The sequence below is a fragment of the Eutrigla gurnardus genome (genome assembly GCF_963514095.1).
Source record: "Eutrigla gurnardus genome assembly, chromosome: 2".
NCBI classification, from domain to species: domain Eukaryota; kingdom Metazoa; phylum Chordata; class Actinopteri; order Perciformes; family Triglidae; genus Eutrigla; species Eutrigla gurnardus.
The window spans coordinates 3,375,952-3,399,308 of NC_139916.1; the positions used below are offsets into that span (position 1 = coordinate 3,375,952).

General features: G+C 43.3%; 2 protein-coding genes across 2 annotated transcripts in view; both read right to left on the minus strand.

Moving 5' to 3' along the window:
* Positions 1-4,653, minus strand: part of eif4g3a (eukaryotic translation initiation factor 4 gamma, 3a) — a 44,417-nt gene extending 39,764 nt beyond the window's left edge. The window contains exon 1 of the mRNA XM_084033193.1: positions 3,976-4,653. Coding sequence (XP_083889319.1) covers positions 3,976-4,136 — 161 coding nt within the window. The 5' untranslated portion in view covers positions 4,137-4,653. The remainder of the gene's footprint in view (positions 1-3,975) is intronic.
* Positions 4,654-5,203: 550 nt separating this feature from the next.
* Positions 5,204-22,725, minus strand: ece1 (endothelin converting enzyme 1). The gene is made up of 18 exons (XM_084033473.1): positions 22,156-22,725; positions 18,103-18,241; positions 15,958-16,170; positions 15,358-15,482; positions 14,974-15,120; positions 14,784-14,849; positions 14,303-14,491; positions 14,007-14,149; positions 13,166-13,280; positions 10,116-10,226; positions 9,931-10,029; positions 9,704-9,781; positions 9,497-9,600; positions 9,125-9,235; positions 8,239-8,306; positions 7,954-8,144; positions 6,761-6,856; positions 5,204-6,187 (listed from the first exon to the last, which is right to left on the minus strand). The coding sequence occupies exons 1-18, from the start codon at positions 22,282-22,284 to the stop codon at positions 6,011-6,013; spliced, it is 2,301 nt and encodes a 766-aa protein (XP_083889599.1). The 5' UTR covers positions 22,285-22,725; the 3' UTR covers positions 5,204-6,010.
* Positions 22,726-23,357: the final 632 nt, after the last annotated feature.

Sequence of the window (23,357 nt, forward strand, 5' to 3'; positions counted from 1 at the left end):
AATACTGAAAAATATACCAATTTCAGGGATGAGTAAAGCTGAATTTCCTTTCACTACTAAATGGGTAAATCCACAGTCAAGATGCCACATCCTTTTCAATTACTAAAAGCACTTTGACCATGATTAAGAAATCGCCAGCGATAAAGCTTTTAAAAGAAAGTCATGGCCTGTACAGAGAAGGCTTCCCGGAGCTATATAGCTGAAAGTATGTCCTGATATTATATAATCTGTGTAGGTCGAGTCTGCTGGTGTAATTCATTAAGTGTCAAATGAAAAGACCAAAACATTATAGTCTATAGAGAGACATGAGAACTTTCAAACATATGCCAGAGGGCAAAATTCCATTAGCAATCATGATGCAACCGCAGCCAAGGAGCCTTAAAAACATCACCTGCTAGTCAGTAATGGTAATGGATGCCGGGGACAGCTATCTTCTGTGACACTACTCCCGAAAATATGAATTGGATTGATTGATGCACGATGATTGGTGTCGGACACAAGCGACGAATCATATGAGCCTCAATCGCACTGAACGGGAAACGAAGAATTTGCTGGGAGAGCCTGCAGCGAGTGCAGAAACGCAGGCCGGTACACATCACCTGCTTACTGGGAACCAATTAGTCTCCAAAAGGCGACTTTCAATATGAAATGTTGCACAAAAATAATCTTCTGAAATGTGCGACAACAGAGGAACTGAAGTAAATAAGACCCAACAACTAACAGAAACGCTTGCTACACTTTCAAACAAGAGTTCAGAAACGTCCAACAATTGCTGCTTGCTGTTTTTTTCCAAGAGTAAATACAAGTGTTGATTCAAGTAAATCCATGATAATGTGCAGATGTCACTGAAGACAAGACGCCGGGAGACTTGTGACAGTGTGCAGAATGTCTTCCTCAACAGGCCACTCCCTCTCTGGAAAGAACAGTCCTGCATGCTGGCTCATAACAACTCAGCAGTTTATTTATAACATCCCACAGTGACTGTGCTCATGAGAATATCTTCTCATGCAGGCTGCACACACACCTGTCCTAAAATACAGGAGTACTGGGTGCTGTGTGACCGACCAGCTGGGCACATATCATATCTGACACTGGCTGTGTGTGACTGCATGTCTGGCTCTTTACATTAAACTGCTCTTTGAATAAATGCTGTCACTTCTGCATACAGACGTACTAACCTTGAGGACAAAGAATCGACCAAAAGGGGGGGGGGGACAGCCTCAAAGAGGGATGAAAGTGCTGTACCGTGAACGCTGTAGGGTTTGAAGGGGGGCAAATGGGGAGAAGCCCTCAGTTTTCTCAGCTGGGCACAGCACAGTGAGGTGAGCTGTGGGGGGATGGAAGGAAATGAGGGAGGGCTGAGGCAGGCTGGGTGACCTGGGTCTTTGTTGGCAGATGGTGGGAAGCGCCACCTTGGCCTCTCGCTCTGAATGCTAAGCAGCACCGCCATTGTCTGGCAAGTGCAGCAGCAGACGCATGCGCTGGGTGTTTCTCTGGCAACCAAGAACAGAAACAAACTGCCCCCCCCCCAGCTTCCCTGGACCCCTATGCATCTCAGGACTATACAAACACACATGCCAACATCCTCCAAGTGGGGATTCCCACACATCAGGAGCTCCATCACTGCTGACCTCAGAGGTCCAGAGGGAGTAAGAGGTCAGACAAGCGGCGGCACTCGAGAGAGTCATTTTCATATAGACATGAAAATCGAATGTAGTGTGGCCTAAAACACTACTTGGAAATTACCCGGAGGTCCCAGGAGAAAGCACTAGTTTCAGGTTTCCTGAAGATTCACTCGTTTGACAATTTTATCTTTTCTGTTGACTCCCACCTACTTTACAGATGGTTATGCAACGCTCCAAAAAACAAAACACTTTTTATTATAGTGAAAGACATTCAACGACTCAATATAATCCAATTAAATGCAACAGTACGACAGAATGCAAAACTGACCAGGCAGATGAAACAATACCTCTGCAACAACAAAGCTAATATGATTCGCTTCATAAAAGTAACACTTACTGCACAACTGTTGCACTTAATTGGATTAAATTGGCTGGGTGAACCTGACAAACTGGCATGGCGTCACTGTATTGTCAAGTGTGTTTGCCTCTTCAACCTACATATGGATGCAGGTCGGGATGCAAAATGACATACACCTGATAGAGAATTGGTGATTTAACTGAATCAAAATTAGCTCCAACCCCTTGATGCATTCTGTCAAATTGTCGTTAAAGGGCCGGACAAACTAACCTGTTCATGCCATTTAAAAAACAACTAAAGCAACAAGCTGGTTGTGCTATAGGGCAGTCTGATGGCGGTCTGCTACAGGTTTGTCCCTGTACATTTCAGTGGATCAATAGCCACAACAAAATCCAGCTGACCACTTTAAATCAACATTAAAAGGGACTGTCTCCTACTTTAAAAGAGACATGTTACCCCATTATTATAGTCATTATTATTATGTTGTCCCATCCCTTAAAACAAGACATCAACAGTGTAAGAAAAAGGACAGTGCGTGCTTCTGTGCTCGACACTTCAGAGCTGAAAGTCGGTCAATTAAATTTCTTAAGCCTGGGAGAGAGAGAGTCAATCGAGGACGCGGCACAACAAATAAATAAAGGAGACTATTATCTTCTGTGTCGCTCACAAACCGACTCCAAAAGCACATCACAAAACGCACCGTAAGCTTGTAAAACGCCCACCTGCCATAATCAGCTACTCAACTGTCCCTTACAGAAGTCAGAAACACCGGGCGGCAGGAAACCAGGTTGGGACATCACACCACACACACCACACACAAAAAAAAGCTCAAACCACAACAGAAGCTGGCAGATCACAAGAGATCATGCATCAGTCAGCCACTGACAGGAGACTTTTAATCCTCCAACACACACACACACACACACACACACACACACACACACACACACACACACACACACACACACACACACACACACACACACACACACACACACACACACACACACACACTACTGCCACCATGCTGTAAATAAAACAGCAGGTGACATAACCACAGTGACTTCACCTTACCAAAAAAAAAAGTAGGGTACAGTAATACTGGCGTGTCACTGTGGAAGTGTATTTTTTGGTGGCAAAGACAAAGCAAACACCACCACGACTATTAATTAAATGCATTTATATACCGGTATATATTATATTGTATAAAATCAAACCACGCGTCGTTAACAAAGCTAATTTATGTACATATAATCACCGGCCCAGCACCCAAAGGCCCCGTCAAGGTGCATAGTAGCACCTCCTGGAAAAACAGCTAAGCAAAGCGAGACGGGGGAAAGGGAGGCGCAACTCCCCTCAAAAACCGGGCCTTGCACATCACATCAGCCCCCTATCCTACCCCCCCGCCCGGGTCATCAACCTGAAATGGACGAAGCCACACTGACTTGTACACTCGCTAGCCACAGAGGCTACCCTTTAAATTAGCCACTAAGCTAATGCACCTTGCTAGCCGAACAAAGCCGGTAACCGGTGTGTGTGTGTAGGGGAGGGGGGAGGAGGGAACAGCCGGTGATGGAGCCCCCCCCCTCCCCTCCTCCCCAACATGTATAAACGTATATCGTTAACTACATCACCACTGTGTTGTTAAATGACAGTTGAAATCATAAATGTGACTAGAATCGCTAGCGTTTACTCCAAGAAAAAAGAAAAAGATGTAACTGCCATTTCCGTTAGCTTTGACAACCGGCTTGATACGCTACCGTTAGCATTCTTAGCTAGCTAATTGTCCCCTCCCCTCCCGGCTCTCCCTCCAAACGAAACCAGCATCCCCCCGCATCGATTCTCTCCCATATACCGCCGTTTAAAAACGTTAGTGCGTTAGTTTCTTTAAAAAGGAAGCGGGAGTGACATGTAAGACGACGAGGAGAAAATGCACACACACATAAACACAAACAATTTCCATATTAGCCCCCCCAAGTGAAAAAAGGATACTGAGGTGGCGGTACGGAGCCGGGCGGAGGAGCTGTTGGGGCTCCCGGCGGCAGAGACACGGTATGGGTAGCCCGCAGTTGGCTCGACGGAGAGGGGCCACTTCCAGGTCCGCTAACTGCGACAGCGGCGGGTTTGGAGACCACTTTCGGTGGCAAACTCATCGCAAAAAAAACAAAAACTAATAAAAACAATACGTTAATAAATACTGATACAAACAACGCCTAGCTCGCATACATGGGGGAGCAAAAAGCGTAGCAGGTTTTCTTGAAGCAGGCCCCGAATCCCCCGTTTTTAACGAACCGGGGGTAACGACACTCGAATAGCAACACAAACGTCCCCTTTTTTTCATGGAAAGTCGCCGTTCGGATCAGCGGTGCTATTCATGGGGACGGTGGGAGGTTTTGCCTCCCTCGTCCGTCCGGAACCCTTCGTGGATCCGGGCTCGGTTTCTTTCTTCTTCTTTTTTTTTTAAGTTTCTTCCGAGAAAAAAAATGCAATAGTCGCCGGCGATCTTCAACCCGCTTCCTCGGCGATCTACCTCTTCTTCTCGGCGCGTATGTTTTCAATCATTTTTTTCCTCACGGAGATGAGAGACTTCGCCAACATGGCGTTGCGGCCGCTTCCAGCAGTCCGGGCAGGACAAATGATTCGGCAATTCTCGGCCACTTACGGATTCGCTCGGCTTATCTACTAACCTACAAATCAGATACCGATACCGCGCGCGCGGTCCGCATGTCCGTTTTCAGTCCGAATACAGTTTTAAAAAAAACAAATAAATCTTATCTCGTTGTTTCCAACTAGTCGAGTTAGTTAATGAGATTAAATCCATAAATATAAAAATAAAAAGAAATAAGGAGCATTATCGAAATTAATTATTTAAATTGCATAAAGTTACACAAATGTTCATAGTAATTATTGTGTTTGAACGGCCATAAATATTACACTTATCATATTTTTAACAGGATAGTTGATGGCCTCTATGCTCTGCAACGGCAGCATTGTATTTTTGTGTTATTAGCGCCATCTATCGTCCGTCTGGCTGCTTCGCATCTGCAAATCAACAAGGCAATTTACCATTAAATGTACTGCAATTGGTTAAGTTGTGTAATCAGTCTGGTCACACATCTCTACAACAAAAGGTGTGTGTGTGTGTGTGTGTGTGTGTGTGTGTGTGTGTGTGTGTGTGTGTGTATTCACAGGCTGAAGAAATTGTGGACATAAGACAAAATAGTTTTAAGATTGTTTTTACTATACAAAATAATCTGTGACAAATGTTTACATAAAAACAGGTATGGCACATTGTAGTTAAGCCTATACGAGCAAGTTCTGGATGAAAAAAATAATAAAAAGCTTTAATTTATTGCTGTGAATGTTTCAATTTCGGCCTTTCTGAATCGCATTGGTCTTCCATAACGGAATAAAACACCAGCAACAGGACTAAAAAGTCACCTCAATATCTGTATAAGATGAAATATTGCAATAGTTGTTGCAGTATTTAACATATTTCTACCATTGATAATGAATGGATTTAAAAACGGTTCATATTCATATTTGATCAGGTTACAAAAACAAAATAAAATGTGACCATAAATAAAATACAATTAAAAAAATATATATGGGACCAGGTCCAAGCACAGTGAAGAGTTACAGCGAAATTAAAATATTCATCACTATGTGACGAACGAGCAGTTCACACAATTTGAGAGTGGTTCCCCCATTTTCTGCTAAACATTTGTTGGGTTTTCCAGTGTTCGAAAAAGAAAAAGCGCATTTCACTTCAGAAGTTGGGGAGAGAAGTCGTTCGCTCAAACCCAACCGGAGAAGCACTGACGGTTGCAATCCTCCAAAAACGGAGCAGGCACATTTTAGTCCTGATAAGGAGCCTGAAAAGCAAGCGGCGAGGCAGTCGGGGGAGTTTTCAGTGGTTCTTGTGTGTTTTCACCCAATCCGGACAGACTTTGTCAACGTATTCTCCCCCAAAAAATGTCCATTTCACCCCTTTTTGGCCGATTAAACAGCGGCGAGCGACGAGGCATCACCAGAGCTCGCACTTGTGCTTCGGGTTCATGGGAGCGTCCGCTTTGCAGCCAAAGTGCTTTGAGAATTCATGCGAATTAGAGATGGTGCCGATGACCCTGAACCTGGACGGACTGTGAGGATCCGTGATGACGCCCTCGTGGGAGCTTTCGGGCGTCCTGACGGCGCACCAAACCTGCAGGAAACGATTCAGAGACACCACAATGAGAGATTCATTTACCCCTGCATAATCACATGAAGAATTAAAAAAAAAGTGATTTCTGAAGAGACTGGCTTGAATTGTTTTTATATTCATAAACATATTGCCAAAAGTATTCGCTTTGACTGGCATATGAATTTAAAGTGCTGTTTGTTTTAAATGTCATATCTAGGATGTTTATGTTTGGGCTTATTTTAATTAAAATATTTCTTTTCTGCATGCAGTTTGACACTCGAAGGGTTTTTTCCACGTTCTTTTGCTGGCGGAGGAGTTTAACACGTCAACGTTTAGGCAGGATGTACGAGGAGCCCTCAAAGTCTGGCATCTGACGTAGAAACATGAAGCTCCTAATGTCACAAAAGCCTGAATTTACTGCAGCAAAAACCTGCAGTTGTGCAGCAGTTCAACAATATTTAGCATTTTCATTCATTATGGATGAATTCAAAGAGGGAGAGGGCGTAGAAAACCATATCGCAGAGTATTTTTTATCCGTCTTTAACACATGTTTTGATGTAGTATTAGTATATAGTCAGTATGATCGATACAAACCTGGGCAAATCCTACAAAAAACAGCTGGGGGTTGGTCATTTCCAGGGCGGGCAGCATGGCCTCCTCGCCGTTCTTTTCTATCCAGTTCATGTAAGCCTTCAGAAGCAACAAACGATCACGTTACACACATGAAGAACACGACGAGCACAGACCAGAGGACCAGTCAGATCCACTTCAGGTGTTTTTTACACTAACATAGGACTCACTTATCTGCTTCACAGCTGGTGACCTTTCATTGGAAAGAATGTGTCCATGTGAAGAAGGAGACCAGAGGCTGACGAGGCCACTCATATAACCCACCTGCTGCATTCCCAGCTCCACTGTGAAACCGGACCAGCCGCCTTCTTACCCCCAATACTGATGGATGGGCAGCTTTGAGACAACGCTTCATAAGATAGAGATCAGACCTTAGTGATGCTGCTGTAGGTCTCTCTCTCTCTCTCCCCTCCCCCCTCTCTCTCCCCCTCTCCTCCCCTCCCCCCTCTCTCTCTCTCCCCCTCTCCTCCCCTCCCCCCTCTCTCCCTCCCCCTCCCCCTCACTCCCTCTCCCTCACTCCCCCTCCCTCCCCCTCTCCCTCCCCCTCACTCCCCCTCCCTCCCCCTCTCCCTCCCCCTCACTCCCTCTCTCCCCCTCACTCCCCTCTCCCTCCCTCCCCCTCCCTCCCCTCTCCCTCCCTCTCCCTCCCCCTCTCCCCCCCTCACTCCCCTCTCCCTCCCTCCCCTCTCCCTCTCCCTCCCTCCCCCTCACTCCCCTCTCCCTCCCCTCTCTCCCTTCCTTCTCTCTCTCTCCCTCCCTCCCTCTCTCCCATCCTTCTCCCCCCCTCCTTACCTCTCCCCCTCCCCCTCACTCCCCTCTCTCTCCCTTCCTTCTCTCTCTCTCCCTCCCTCCCTCTCTCCCATCCTTCTCCCCCCCTCCTTCCCTCTCCCCCTCTCCTCCCCCCCTTCAGATATGACAGGGTGAGAGTGAAAGGGGGAGATATTTCTGCCCAAAGGTCTGTTAAGACAGTTTTTTTCTCACCACTGCTCTAATGCTGTGGTGATGTTGGGGAAATCATGAGCGTATTCTAGTCGTGCACGATGTGTAAAAGTGTCCTGAGATAACTTTAGTTGTCATATGACACTTTAAATAATGTGACAATTGCATTTCATTGGGTATATCATCGGGAGAAAGACAGGTATAACACATTCTCTGACCTTGTAGGCGGCCTTGAGTCCCCCGTTGTCGGCGATGTTCTCCCCCAGAGTGTGCCGTCCATTCAGGGGCTCCCTGTTGATGGTGTAGTTCCCGTACTGCTCCACCATGCACTGTGTCTGCTGCTTGAAGGCCTCCACAGACGAGTTCTTCCACCAGGGTCGCAGGTTTCCGTCCTTGTCGTACTCCCTCCCTTTTCAATAAAAAGAGACACATATTGCAGGATTATCTGATACATCATGTTTAAAAAAAAAACAAAAACAATCATCTAAAATGTTTTAACCAACCTTGGTCATCAAAAGCATGAGTAAGTTCATGCCCCATGACGACGCCGATTCCACCAAAGTTAAGAGCTCTAAAAAATAAAAGAAACATGTATGAGGATAACAGCTTTCTAACCGTTTGGCCCACAAGTTGGTTAAAGCAGCAGAGAAAACACACTTTATGCAAAGAGATCAACGAGAACAGTAATACCACTATCATATGCAAACTAAACGGAACAAAATCCACCTCCCACTTCCAGTGAATTAATAACAGTTAGTTTGTGTTAACAGAAGGCGTGGCAATGTTATCTGTATAGCAGCTTCCAACAACAAGCCAATTCAAAGTGCAACAGACGGTTGTGTGTCAGTTTCTTTAATCTGCCCACATCACATATTTGTTCAGCAATTCAAATAGAATCAACTCAAGTGCAATATTGAAATTTAATTAACTATTGAAGTAAAAAACAAATGCAGCCAGATTATCTGGTTATAGTTGCTGCACACCACAGGACTCTCCCGTGTATTTAAAAACCAGCTGCTGAATGACTTTTCCTGTGGATAATGTTGGTGAGGCGTCGCTTGTTTTAATAATAATAACTTTATTTATATAGCACATTTAAAAACAAAAGTTATTTTAACAGAGCAAGCAGAGCAGATAAAAATCCACACATATATATATACACACACATTAAAAGAATAAGAGAAAGATGATCTAAAAATACACTAGAAAGACAATAAGTAGTAAAATTAATGAAATTAAATAGACTTTTACTACCTGGACTGTGTTTATTCTATGCAGCTTTGTGTGTTTTGTGAATTAAAAGACAATGTTTCACTTGTTTTCTATTCTCTTCTAATAAAAATCCGTCTAACGTGATTTAGTGAGCCTGAAGAAGCAAAGAAGACCTACTTGGGCCAGGAGCGACTGTAAAACGGAGCCTGCAGGATCCCGGCGGGCAGAACCATCTCGTTCTTCGTGGGATTGTAATATGCGTTCACGGTCGGAGGGGTCATGCTCCACCTGGAAGGGAAAAAAACAAAAACAAGGTGTACAAAAAGACGGTGTGAGGCTGAAATCAGCAGATTCAGGAATCGATCATTCCCACTGCTGTGCCCCCCCCCCCAGCCTAATTACAGACAAGGATCAGTTCAGTGGAGAGGGAAGTTGGTTGCCTGGTAACATTTGTGGATAGCAGCAGAGTTCTGCTGAGTCAGCGCAGCGGGAATGTGTCCCTGTCGGAGTGTGCAGCCTCTTTACCAGCGTTACTGGGAGGAAACTCACTGGTTTCTGTTGGGAGTTTTCCTCAGCTGGTCCGCGGTCACTCTGGCCGAGAAGTTGTAGTACTGCATGACGTTTTGGAAGTAGAGCTCCGACACCACCTCGAACTAAACGAGAGATCGGAACAGATAAGACAAATGGAGTTGGGTGTTTTAGTGAGACATCACGTGATAAAAGGACATATTATAACACTGTTCCACATTCACCTACATCATTAAACACTTTGTCCAGCTTCGTGCCGTTCATGATGAACTCCGGATATCCCACCATGTTGTATATTGCATCCGCCTGCAACAAAGACAAAATAACAGTAAAAACTGTGAAAGACACGTTTTCACAGCAGGTGGCAGCGCTGCGTTTCTCAGCCACTGACAACTGGCCCAGATGTTAATGTGTCCCTGATGCTGGAGAAAGAAAAGTGTTTTTATTCCTCCCACCTTTTCCTTTGCTGCTCTTTTGGTCTCCGCGTCCATCCAGCTCACGTACTTCAGGCTGTCCTCGAACGCCCATTTGATGGCTGCAACCATGTCTTCAGCCTGAAGAGACACAAGAAAGTCAAGAGGGAACACCGTCTCACACATAGGAGCAACTTGTGTGTGTGTGTGGGGAGGACTTTGCTCACAATGGCCTTGCTGTCCTCGGCGAAGGTGGCTTTGACAAACATGGCTCCCAGAGCGAAGCCCAGGGCGCTGTCGGTGTCGCTGACGCACAGCTTCCAGCGCGGAGTGCAGCTCTGCAACATCGCAGACAGACAACCATCAGGGGAAAATGCATCCTCACACAATAAAAAAAAAAAAAAACATTTCCCAGAATAAATCAGTACAGGAGGTGGACGGGTTTGTACAACTCAGCTGGGGGCGAGTGACGGTGAGCCAGTCGCCATGTGAGAGAATAGAATAGAATATATCTCTATTAGTGTCATTGGCTGTCTGTCTAAATGCACTAAGTGTAAATTAAGTGTGTATATGCAGGTTTTTCTTAAAAGAAAAAGTGAAAACCCAGGACCCGGGATGTTTTTGATGAGTTTTATTGAGTTTCAATAAAGGTTTGTTTTCTGATCAGTGAGGTAAAATATCTGTTATTTGACTGGAGTCTGGTGGCTTTGAGGTTTTCAAACTTTATAATAACTGTCCAAAATTCCTGTTCTAATTATTTATCACATTCATTTCACGGCGTCACATTGTAGCCGGTCTGAAAAAGTGAATAAAATGAGTTTCCTTCCCTGCCGATCAGAGCCAGAGCTGATAAAATGTGAAAGGCCACTATTGCTGAGTCAGCGCCCCCGGGAAAAAAAAGCCTGCTGATTGTAAGCGTTCCCACTTTAAGACAAAAGCCAGATGTTCGTGGGCGTTAATGTTTATTTTCTGTCCAGAGGGAACAGGGGATTAGTGAGAGATAAGATAGTAACAGTTTATCCAATAAAACGCCCCCGACCACCCTGTTTCTGCTTCTTGCCCAGTGCATGCTGGGACATGGGAATATAATAAACAGGGCTGGATAATTAATTATGCAAATTTATCATCGTTCAATGATGAGATCATATATCAAGATATCATTCATGCAAATGTCCACCAAAGAGTCTGGCGTGCAATATTTTGAGGGAATACCATTTGAAGATTGCTTTGCGTTGTTACGTCATCACTCTGCTGGCAACCTTCCACACGTTTCTCCAACCTTTAAGCTCCATTACCCTCCCCCAGAATGCAACAGTGCATGCAGCTTAGGACGGGGGTTCTCTCTCTAATGCATGATAACGGTGGACAATAATGTGGAGTCATGAGTGCAGGATTTCATTCACACACCCAAAACCTCAGTGGAAGTTTAATCAAACTATTGTTTTTTTAGTCGGATTATTTTTTAACTGTAGCACAATTTTTAACACTCAAATTCAAACATCAAGTTAGAAAAAAATAGGTTTTACCATGAGGTTGTTATTGTGATTTTGGCCATATATCCCCCAAATCATGTCATTCAAACTTGACCATTAAATTCTCATATATATATATATACCGTAGATGACCATTTAGTAGCCCGGGCGTTTAATATGCTAAATGAGGTCGGACCCCCGGCGGCTATTAGAGCACAGGCGCGTATTTGCAACAGGCTACAATTTATTTTTGCAATGAGCAGCACCAGACCATCATGCAAAGAACAAGGAGCTCACCATAGCACCACTGGAACAAAACTACTTTTTCCCCCCGACGCATCTTTATTGACATCAGACAATAAATACAAAGACAGTTTGTCTGTGTTACCGCGACACAGGGAGCTGATCAGAGCAGTGTTATGAATGATAACGGAAGGGGGGGTCGATCGCGGTAATTTCAACACTGTACATTAGCGCATTTATCTATATCCCTATATCCCTCAGTCTAGCGCGCCTGTGTTTGTGTGTCTGTGTGTGTGTGTGTGCGCGCGCCTGCATGCGAGAGAGAGAGAGAGCGCGAGAGGAGGGGCTGACTGACAGAAGAGGTGAGAGCCGGTGAAGTGCTGTTAAAAAAAAACTTTTGTTTTCTGTGCAAGACTATGGTAAACACTTAATCGCCCGGGCGTTTAATTGAACCGGCGTTTATTATGCCAAATGAGGTCGGACCCCCGGCGGCTATTAGAGCACAGGCGCGTATTTGCACGCGGGCGATTATTTGGTCATCTACGGTATATATATATATATAGTCCCTAGTTATCATCAGGTGAAAGGAAGGACAAGAACAAATGGAGATGCATGCACACACAGACGGAGAGGAAATGAGGAAATGAGTTCTGAGGCTGTAAATGTGTGTACAATCACACAGGCACAGATGGAAAAAGAGAGACTCTGCATATATATACATACACACACACATATAGTCAGCTGCACATATAGACACACGTAGAGAGTTTGGGGGTTTTGTTATTACAGCTTGACCTGAGTTGAAAACAAGGCCGAGGGAACAGGATCTTACTCTGATAGAGTCCTCAACTTAATGTTCACGTAGACAGGAAACCTGTTGAACGTCTCACGTCTGATTAAAATGTCAGTTCATCTCATTTAGAAAGAGAGACTTTCCAAACACAATGAAGCTGAATGGAAACGTGTTTGCGGCCCAGAAACGACTGTTTTCTCCGGAATTGTTGTATTTTCTCTAAGATCATCATTTCCAAGCAGGATTCAGGTTTGTCCTGTGAACGTGCAGCCGTGTCTCTTTTTAAAACCTCTTACTCCCTAAATGAGGAAACCAGGTGTCTTGTTTGCTGCTGACTTATAATTCATACTTCCTGTTAAGTCTAGTCATAACGAAGGAGACGTTCTGCTCCTCTGACGTGCCGACTTCCATTTATCTGCTTTCAGTAAACAAAAAAAAAAAGGAATCCTCTGCCGATGTCACACAAAAAGAGTGAAGTGAAATGCTCTCTGAACCAAAGCTGTTTGTCTTGGGTGGGGGTCGGGGGGCGTTTCCTCTGCCTGTATATACTGAGTTTAAAAATCCAAATAAGCAGAAAAGACAATGACGAATGGTAACTTGGACACGTGTTAAAAACACATGATCTGGATGACAATCTGGCACAACAGGGTTTTTTTCTCCCCTACTTTGTATCTGCTTAATCCCACCTCAGTGTTTAAATCCATGCGTGTAACGTTGGATTACGGTGTCTGTAAAAACAAAAAGAAGAAGATGTAAATTCATCCCTCACCTTCTTTGTTCCGTACATGACCTCAAAGAAGCGCTGCTCTGCATCCTGGAACCTTTGGTCCAAAAAGGAGGCCATCTTCCTCACCACCTTCATTATCATGTAGTTGTTGAGGAGGCTGAAAAACAAGGGGATGTCCAATGTTTGTTTTTGTTGCCATCTGCATCTGTGTTCATCTATTTACAAATAATAGACCCAGACAGTACAAAAAAAAAAAAATCTAAATTTGACGCCTTAGTGGAAAAAAACATCAGGCTAACATTTTTTGGCTAAATAGTTTCGGTTCACGATATTATCACGATAATCATCAAAACTCTTAAAATGGCATTTAAACAGACTGGAATCACTTGACAAGTAGTTAAGAAACAAATATTATTGTTGCGTCACAGAGAAGAAGCAACTTTTTAAGTGAAAAACAATCAAACAATCTTCAATAATATCATTGTGTCATCAGCATATGGTCGACCTGCATATACCTGCAAATAAAGGGTACATTCATTTTCTTAAACTTATTTTTTTTATTGTTATTGTTTTTAACTTCTCTACCACGATAGCGAGCTAAACATCTTTTTGAAGTCACTTGTGATGTGGAAATTCAATGCGATCGATTATTGCGAGCTTTTTTTGTTTATCCCGATAAAATCGACCCATCCCAACAACCAATCACATGCTTTTGTTTCATCCTGTTCTGTTCCACCTTAAATCAATTCCACCAGCCAGTTCCAGTGATATTTAATGACGATACTACATCGACGAGCACTTGAGCTAGGACGTTTTGTCGCTTTTTGACGTTTTTTGTCGCTCGTAGCGTGAATGCAGCATTGAGGCTAACAAAGAATCTGACCTTTTATTTGTGTGAGTTATCAGCTCGGACACTTGCTGGAGGTACTCTTTGGCGTAAACAACCACTGGCTCCGACTCGTTGAGCGGCACAGGAGCGAACACTTCCGTGAGGTACGGCATCCACTCCACCGCTGGAACCAGAGTCTGTTCGACAAGGCGACACAACGTTCAATCCAACATCCCCAAGATGCACATTTTCACACAATAAAGCCTTTCACAAACCTCTGGGACATCACAGCAGCAGTTACGATTAGCAGTAAAGCAAATTCAAACATTGATTGAATCAATCAGGCTTACCTTCAGATCCTTGGCCTCCATCTTGTTGTAGATGAGCTCCTCGTCTCTTCTCTCCTCCTGAGGCACTGTGATGTTGGCCAGGGTGGTTTCGAAGTCCAGGATCTCCTCCATCAGCATCCGAGAGTTCTCCTCGGAGCCGCCCAGGAGAACCCCCAACTCCACCAGATAGGTGAGGTATGCTGACAAATACTGCAGGGAGGGGGAGGAGATATTAGGGAAAGTAATCCTCAGACTTATGCAAAAACAAGCCACGATACAAAGTTTGTTTTCCCCTGAAGCTGAAATGTCTTTTAACATTTACTGACTTTCTTTGCAAACATCTGCAACCAGTCTTTCTGTATTTTCATTACTAAATTTAGATAAAATAATAATCCAGACTTCATTTGATGACCTGACTTGATCTTTAATATCTTTTTATTTCTTTATCGTCCAACTTTGCACTCGCTTAACCACTGTGAAAACCAACAAATCTGCCCTTTACCTTTTCATTGGCTGTTTTGTTGAGGTAGTAATCCCGTGACGGCAGCCCCAGGCTGGACTGATCCACCTGGAGTCAAAGAGGAAAAACACTGAGGCCTTTTACCCTTTGTTTTCATTCCTGTGCCGGCATCAGGGATAAAAACTCGTTAAAGATCAAATCTGTGTCTGAGAAAACGGCCCGACCGCCTCACCTGGATGATGTTGCTGTTGGAGTTTTTGGAGTCGGTGCTGACGAAGACGGTGAAGAAAGGCGAGGTGCGGAAGTTGGCCGACACCATGCGCAAAACCTCCTGGAAGTTGTTTTTGTCCCAGGAACCCGTCAGGGCCCAGCCCCCGATCTGAAAACAGCAAAGAGACTCAATCAAAGATACATACTTCATTGATCCAGAGTTAAATTCAAGCATCCAGTAGCAGCTTACAAAAAAGAACACACAACATGACAGACCAACATTAATAAAAACAGAACTATCAAAGAAAATCTACACAAATATTACGGTAAAAAAGAAGCGAGGAAACTGGCTTATTTTAAACAGAAAAAGAAGGAATGGAAACACTCTTTAGGGAAGTAAGCGTACCTGGTTGATGAGCTCCTGCAGCGGCTGAGCTCCTAATTCCTCAATCTTGGCCTCGTTCATGCAGCCCTGATAATAACGCTGGGCCTTCTCCTCAGCCTTGCTCAGGTCCATCATCGTCCTGTTTTCTGCAGATAAAAAGATATCAGATATGAGAGACAGGCGAAGTCAAACAAACGAACTGGATCACATTTATAAAGATGCGGATTCTGGGGTTCGATTCCAGCCCGGGACGTATTTCCTGCATGTTGCCCCCCTCTCTCTCCCCAATTTCCTCTCTATAATAAAAATAATAAAAAAGGCTTGACCGGCTCTCCGCCTGAAAACATAATAATAATAATAATACAAATTTAAAAAATGCGGATTCTGGAGCACGACCCTCCTCCTGTTGTAATTTAGTGGGCAATTACTTATTACCATTTTCTAGGTTTCTTCTATATATATATATATTGGAGTGGTTGTTTATGCTTTTTCTGTAAATGTTCGAACATAATGTGTACCTATGCCACACACAGCTGAAAAAGGAAAAAAGTAATTGTACGGAAATGTATATCCTGTATGGTAAAAGTAAAAAGTAAATAAAAAACCAGCATGGATTCTCACCTAATAGATGCTTCATGACGAGCATGTTGTGCTCCCAGAGGTTGCTGAAGGGCCCCCAGCGGGACTTGCCCTCGGGGAGGGGGTTGTTCTTCACCCAGCCCCCGCAGGCGAAGTTGTAGAAGTCGTGGCAGGGGTCTACCGAGCGGTCCAGGGCCGCCATGACGGCGCTGGCCACGGTGATGCACGGCTCCGTGAGGCACAGACCCGGGTGAGCTGCAGGGGGAGGAAGGACTTTTATTCTGGTCATAAAACCACCGAGGTAATCTGGGAATATGTCACAGTTCAAATCGGCGGATAGCAGGAGAGGCTTCGGACCATCTGGAAAGCATTATTTCATGAGAAGCGACGGACAAGACAAACAGCCTGGAGGGAATATCTCTCCTCGTGAAAAGCTTTCATAACTAATTCTCTGGAATGCGAGGGCTTGATGAACTTTTCTTTGTAGGAGACGATGTCACACGTGAACTTCTGCCAGCTGATTATGTAATCGTCCGACTAGAAACATCAGGTTTGTTTTATATTTAAGATAAAGTCACTTTGCTTTTAAAACTGGCTTGTAGATAAATGCCCTCCTTTTTTAGTTTCAGGGGATTAGACGACAAAACGGTTGTTTCCGTCAAAGTGGACGTCGGGCTGTTACCACGACAACATATTCAACAAAATACGTTAAATTATTTTTTATACGTTCCGGCCTATTACAAAGGTTCATCGCCACCTCCTGGCCCGATGCTGATAGTTTTCAAAACAATGTCGTCTAAATACGGAACAACGTTTTTTGTGAGGCCGAAACCGTCGGATAAACGCAGCCTTTAGTTTACTTTAGTCGTTTTTATGCCGTTTTTATGCCGTTTTTATGCCGTTTTTATGCCGTTTTTATGTGCTGAATGACTTCCGACAAATTTCCGAACGCGTTTCTGCTAAACAATATTTACTTCTTTATGATTCATTCTGTTTTTAGCAGATCTGTCATCTCAATCAACTTATCGATCTGTCCACAAAATGTAGGAGAAATAATCGATTTTATGATGTTGAACGATTCTGCATCGATGCAATAAAGTCTATAATCGATTATTATTTTAACTCTTTTTTTTGGGCAATCTTTCCACGTTTTATCGGAATGGGTTTGAAAGATTTGAAGTTAAAAATCCACATTTAAATCTAAAATAGAGATGTATGAAGATGAATGGAGAGTCGTTTAATAATCGAATCGTGAGGTGATTGACGATTCCCACCACGAGTGTTAATCTTATGAAGCACACAGGCTTTACAAAGTCTAAAAGCTTTCGGAGAGTTAAAGAAGTGAAAGGAAGCGTTTGGAGAGGGAAGCCACCTCTATTTATACTCGACTTACTGTTAAGACTTTCACCGTCTGTCCATATAAGGCACGAAACCGAGACGGAGGCAAAGTTACGAGCAGTGATGAGGGTTAGTGGCTCCGCGGAGGATTCCTCCTTGTTCCTCTTTATTATTTCAAAGTGTGATGTGACATGCGGCTGTGAATGGGAGGAAGCGGCGTTCGGTTTCCTCCACGATGCAGCGGAGGAAACCGGCACAGATGAGACGCCGCCTGGATGTGATGGCCAAGTCCTTTTTCCATAATGAACATGCCCAAGGGAGGGATTAAGACTTGTTTTTAAAGGGTGTGGATTGTTTAAAAAAAGAGAGTATAAAACATACAGTGTATTGAACTTGAGACTGGATAGATGAATCCTGAGCACCTTGTTTTCATGAATTATTTTATTCTCCTCGTTGAGTTAGATGACACCAAGACCGATGGTTCTCTCCAGCCAGCGAGCTTAGCTCAGCATAAACACTAAACGCAGCGAGTCCCGGCTCTCTGCAGAGGTGACCACATTTGGTTTCTTGTACGGATTCACAAATGGGAGCTTTTTGCTAGTCGGTGGGTCTTTATTCCCGTTGTTTAAAGAAGTCATTCCAAGCTAAACCAACCAGCTGCTGTCTGAAAGCCTGCACCCAAAAACAAGAAAGGAAAATAGGCGTTTCTCCTATTTCCCTAAATGTCAAACTATTCCTTTAAGCCGTTTGTTTTATTTCACATTATGTTTCATTTGACTGCATATGAATGAACCTCCCAGAGAACCGTGACGGTTGTTTCTGTGTGGCGTGTTATTTTGTTTAACTCACTCTGTCTGTAGAAGACGCCGGCGGTGATGAGTGATATGAAGAGGCCCACGGAGACGACGCACACCAAACACATCAGCCTCCTCTCTCTGGGCGTCCGGTCCGGCCAACAGGAGGCGCCGCGTCCGTGCAGAAGGGTCACCTGCACACAAACAACATTTAATCATGTAATCTGCTTGGTTATTGATACGACGGCGTATTAGAGCACGGAATGAAGCCGAGAGAGGGGCGCAATATTCAGAGAAAAAAAGTTTGCGATATCGTATATATATAAACAAGTTGCTTGGTACCGCTAACACCGAATGTTTGCCGTTGCTATGACAACAAGTAAGCTAGCATCTTAGCCCAACAGCCCCGATCAATTAACACCCATAAGCAGTGTTGGTCATCTTACTTTAAAAAAGTAATTAGTTACAGTTACAAATGACTAAAAAGTAATTGAGTTAGTAACTCAGTCAGCACATTGTAAAAGCAATTAGTTACTCAGCAAAGTAACGGACGTTATTTTTTATGTTCTATAACATCTTTAACATCAAAGATGTTAGAATAAAAACACTATATACAGTATTTTAGAACGTTTGGCATTTATTTGAACTCCCTAGATTGCAGCCTGCCATATGATATGCATAGAAATGAAAATATATAAAACATAAATATTGAAAATAAAATTCAAGTGCAAATTTAAGACACACAAATGTAAACAAAGGAAAATCTGCCCAATAAGTAGTGCAAACATCTGGAACTGTATATTAGGCCTACTGCACAATAAACAGAACACTATCCTACTCTTAAATATTCCGTAAAATAACGATATTGAAAATATAAAACATAAAGCTCACGCTCACATAAACATTGCTTTTAAGTTCAGTGAGCGAGTAGTGCTGCTACCTTTGCATTGCTCGTCGGCATGGTCGCTGTCTCGTTGTGTTTGGTAGTCAGAGCGTGCAGTGAGACGGCGTGAGCAGGGCGTGATCCGCCCAACAGCCAATCAGCATCGCATGTGCAACAGCGTCATCACCCCCCCCCCCCCCTCCCCCGTCCCTTCTGTTCTCTCCAGGCAGCTGATGTGTGGTGCGCTTCATTCAACCACATTGTAGTAAGGTGCAACTTTACATTCTCAGTAATGATAGTCAAAGTAATTCATTAGATTACTCGTTACTGAAAAAAATAACGCCGTTAGTAAATAAGATGACAATTTGGCCTCATATAAATAAAAGCAGTCATTCAAAGTCATTAAAAACTAGCACTTTATTAGAGGAAGTAAACACGTTGCTCGACTGTATGTTTGCCGTTGCTATGACCACAAGTGGAAGCTACCGCTAGCATGTTAGCCCAACTGTCCCAATCAATAAACCCATAAGATGACAATTTGTCCTCATATTAATAAAAGCAACAATAAGCATCAACATCATCACCCTAAGGACCTTAACGAGGCATTAACACACGTTGGGATGATTCATTACAAACATAGATACGTACATACATGGGAAGCTAGCTAGCATAGATGCTGTTTGCATCGTAATGAACTAGCAAATTTGCGACTTTATAAACTAGCAAATTTGCGACTTATTTCTCAGATTATCGCCCCCCTCTCTCGACTCTTTTTTATATATTTAATTGTTTTTTCCTCCAGTGGCCCTAATACGCCATTGTACATTGATGAATATTTTAAAGAGGCTTAAAGAATTTTACAAAAATAGACACATAAATAACTAATAACTAAATGAAATATTGTCCGTAGCCGAACAGCTTCTCAGGGATTTGATGACAGGGTTTGGCTCCAGAAGCACAATGGCTTCTCTATCGTAGCGCTTTCAAACCCCTCGACACAGAAAAAGGTTCAGCATTCTTCTATTGTTCCCACTCTTCTAGTTTAACACGCACTCATAAGAAAAAAAAGGAGATTTTCCTTTCGCCCTAGACTGGGGGAACAGTAATCCTGTTGAACCACACCTGCTTTGTTGTGGTTTAGAGCAACCAGTTCATAGATATTTTCTCACAAAGCTATTTGGAAATAAAAGCTATATTCTGTTACAAAAGGAAAGGCTTTTTTTTAATCAATGATTGGTGCAGTGGATCTTTAACCAGACTCCTGCACTTTTTCACCCGATTATTGCTTCACTTGAAGCTGCCAAGGAAGTTTATTTCCTACAGGAATGACTCCAAAGGGCCATTAGCAAATCTTTTCATGGGGTGTGTTTAGCACTCTGGCCGGCGTTGGAGTGTCCACCTCTATAAATAAATGCCAGATCTTGGACCTCACATACATCCTGTGGAAGTCAATTACCCCTGAGGTGTATATATAAGGATCCGATTTACCGCTATTAGCTCAGATGAGAGTTCAAGAGTCAAACTTTAATGTGGCCGAATCAAATGCCAAAGCCACGGTTTGGTTCTTAATCCCCCCGGAGCTCAGCAGGGTTTTTTTTTTTTTTTTGAGGTTGGTTTTAACCAAAAAAACTGTAACTGAGAAAATCTCACTGCCAGAGTGTGTCTACTTTCAATCTGTTATTTATTGAAAGCACATTTTGTTGGCCCCCGAAAAACACCAAGTTATTTCAAAGGATTCAAAATCCAGCTTTCTGGTTTTGTTTTGGTCAAATAAAATATGTGAGGAATGACGGCGCTGAAGGATTTCAGCTGCTCGTTCCAAAGTTTAGAGAAAGGTTGAAAAAGGGATCAAACTGCCTATAAAAGCAGCTTAAAGCATTTTGCATTGCCACCTTTTAAGAGGCCATAAATAAGAAGAAAAAACAATCAGCAGTCAAAGATGCTTCAGTGACTTCAAGATAAATCATGCAATTAAACAAACTGGCTGCTCATGTGTTTTATGGAGAAAATAAATACCTTCTCTGGGATGAATTACACACCAGCAGTACATGTTTAACATGTAACATTACTGCTCTTTAATAGGAGACTATGTCCTCGTAACAAAAGGTGTTCTTGTGACGTAATTTGGTTATTCAGGTTCTTACAGCGAGAAAACATTTACACATGTTGGACTTTGTTCAAAGTTTTTACAAATTGCGACTTATTTATGATGATATTGGATGTGAGAGAGAGAGATGGGGCGCGTCATTTCTCCCGATTCTGCAAAGAATCCATAAATTGGACGTCAAACAGACGTATTATATACGGACTAAAGTATAAAAGATGCTTTCGGTAACATAAATAGTTTGGTAATTCAGGTATTAGCAGTACGACGGCGTATCAGGGCCACTGTAGGGAAAAAAGCAGAGTGGGGGGCGATATTCCAAGAAGACACAAATTTGCGAGTTTATTACGATGCTAACAACTGAGCATCTATGCTAGCTAACTTCCCATGAATGTCGCATTTATGTTTTTAATGAATACAACCCAACTTGTGACATCACCTCGTTAAGATCCTTAGGGTGATGATGTTGATGCTTATTGTTGCTTTTATTTATATGAGGACAAACTGTCATCTTATGGGTGTTTTTTGATCGGGACGGTTGGGATAAGATGCTAGCGGTAGCTTTCACTTTTTGTCATAGCAACGGCAAACATTAGGGGACAACCTCTATCAGACCGATGTTCGGACCGATGCCTGCTAAATGATTTGCACATTTTTAACTTGGTTCCTCCCGAGTTGAGATTGTATGAGATTCATGATCATATTATTTAGGATTATTTGATTGTTTCACTAAAAATAAAATCTGTGTCTTACCTCCAATACAATTATTCACTTCTCATCAGAGTGTAAAGTGATTCCAGTTTGTGTTTTGGTGCCTTTTTAAGAGTTTTAAGCACATTTTGATGATTATCAGGAATCGTGACATTTTCATATGGTCTTGTCTTGAATGCATTTATTCAAACCAAATATTTCTTAATATTTTTGGACAATATTTCATCCTGGACACTGTAATGTTTGTAAAGGTAGACTAGATGTAAATTTAGATTACTAAGAGCTGCACCAGCGGATGTTCAGTTGTTTTTGTTAAAAAACGTAAGATTAGGTGGATGTTGTTGTGACACACTCCCAGGATATTCCCCTCCTCATACTCCTGTACAGTTACACAACATTTGCTGGTTTACCTGCATGGGTGATGACGGGTAGATGTCGTCAGCGGCCGAGTCCACCAGGTCCTCCTCGTCCAGCGTCGCTCTCTTATACGTCGACATCTGAAAAGTCAAATGCAGGAAAGACTCTCTCAGCGCTTCCATGTTGCTGCTAGTCACGCCGCTCTGCCGGCGATGTGTGTGTGTTTGTTTGTGTGCGAGACGTCAACTCCTCAGCAGCGTCTGAGGCTTCGGGGGAGGGCTTCCCTCCTAAATCCATCAGGAGGTGTCTGGTCCCAGTTTAGTCCTCGCCTTTCAAAAGCCCTTTTCTGCTCTAAAACCCCCTCCTCCATGCAACACACACACACACACACACACCCGCCGGTGTCAAACGTCACAACACCAAGAAAAAAACGTCTGTGAAATCCTCTCTTCCTCTTTAACAGCTTTCGTGTTTGGCTCTTCCTGGGCAAACTTTTTTTTTCCCTCCTTGGACTTCCTGCTCCTCTGAGTCTACGCAAACACGGCACGGGAGACGACGGAACTAGTGGAAAACAGGAAGCACTAACTTGAGCGACATAACATGACCGACACGGAGAGTGTGTGTGTGTGTGTGTGTGTGTCTGTGTGTGTGTGTGTATGTATTCCCCACTTTGGGGAGGGAGCTTCACGGTTGTAGTCCACACCCAGCTTCTTGTTCTATAGGACATGATACATGTCGGGAGGAGGGGAGGAGCCCGGGGTTCCTCCTCCCACCACATGCTTGGAGTCTCTGCCTGTGGCAACCGTTACCTGATAGGGTGGTTTAACCCAGATAGGGTGGTTTAACTCTGATAGGGTGGTTTAACCCACATAGGGTGGTTTAACCCTGATAGGGTGGTTTAACTCTGATAGGGTGGTTTAACCCAGATAGGGTGGTTTAACTCTGATAGGGTGGTTTAACCCTGATATGGGCAGTTTAACCCTGATATGGGCAGTTTAACCCTGATACCCTGATAGGGCATATAATCCAGGAAAATAATCGGGGAGAGAAAAATGTCAGCGTGGGAAATATAACATTTTGATGAATGCCAACTAAAATGTAAACAAATTCCCTGATATTCCATCATATGCCCCCAAAAAAGGTTCCCTGTCTGGAAAATACTTTTGAAAATTCCTTGATATTCCCGTGGGAAACTGTAGCATATATATATAAATTATATATAAATTAGCAAGCACTATTAAATATGACATCGCAC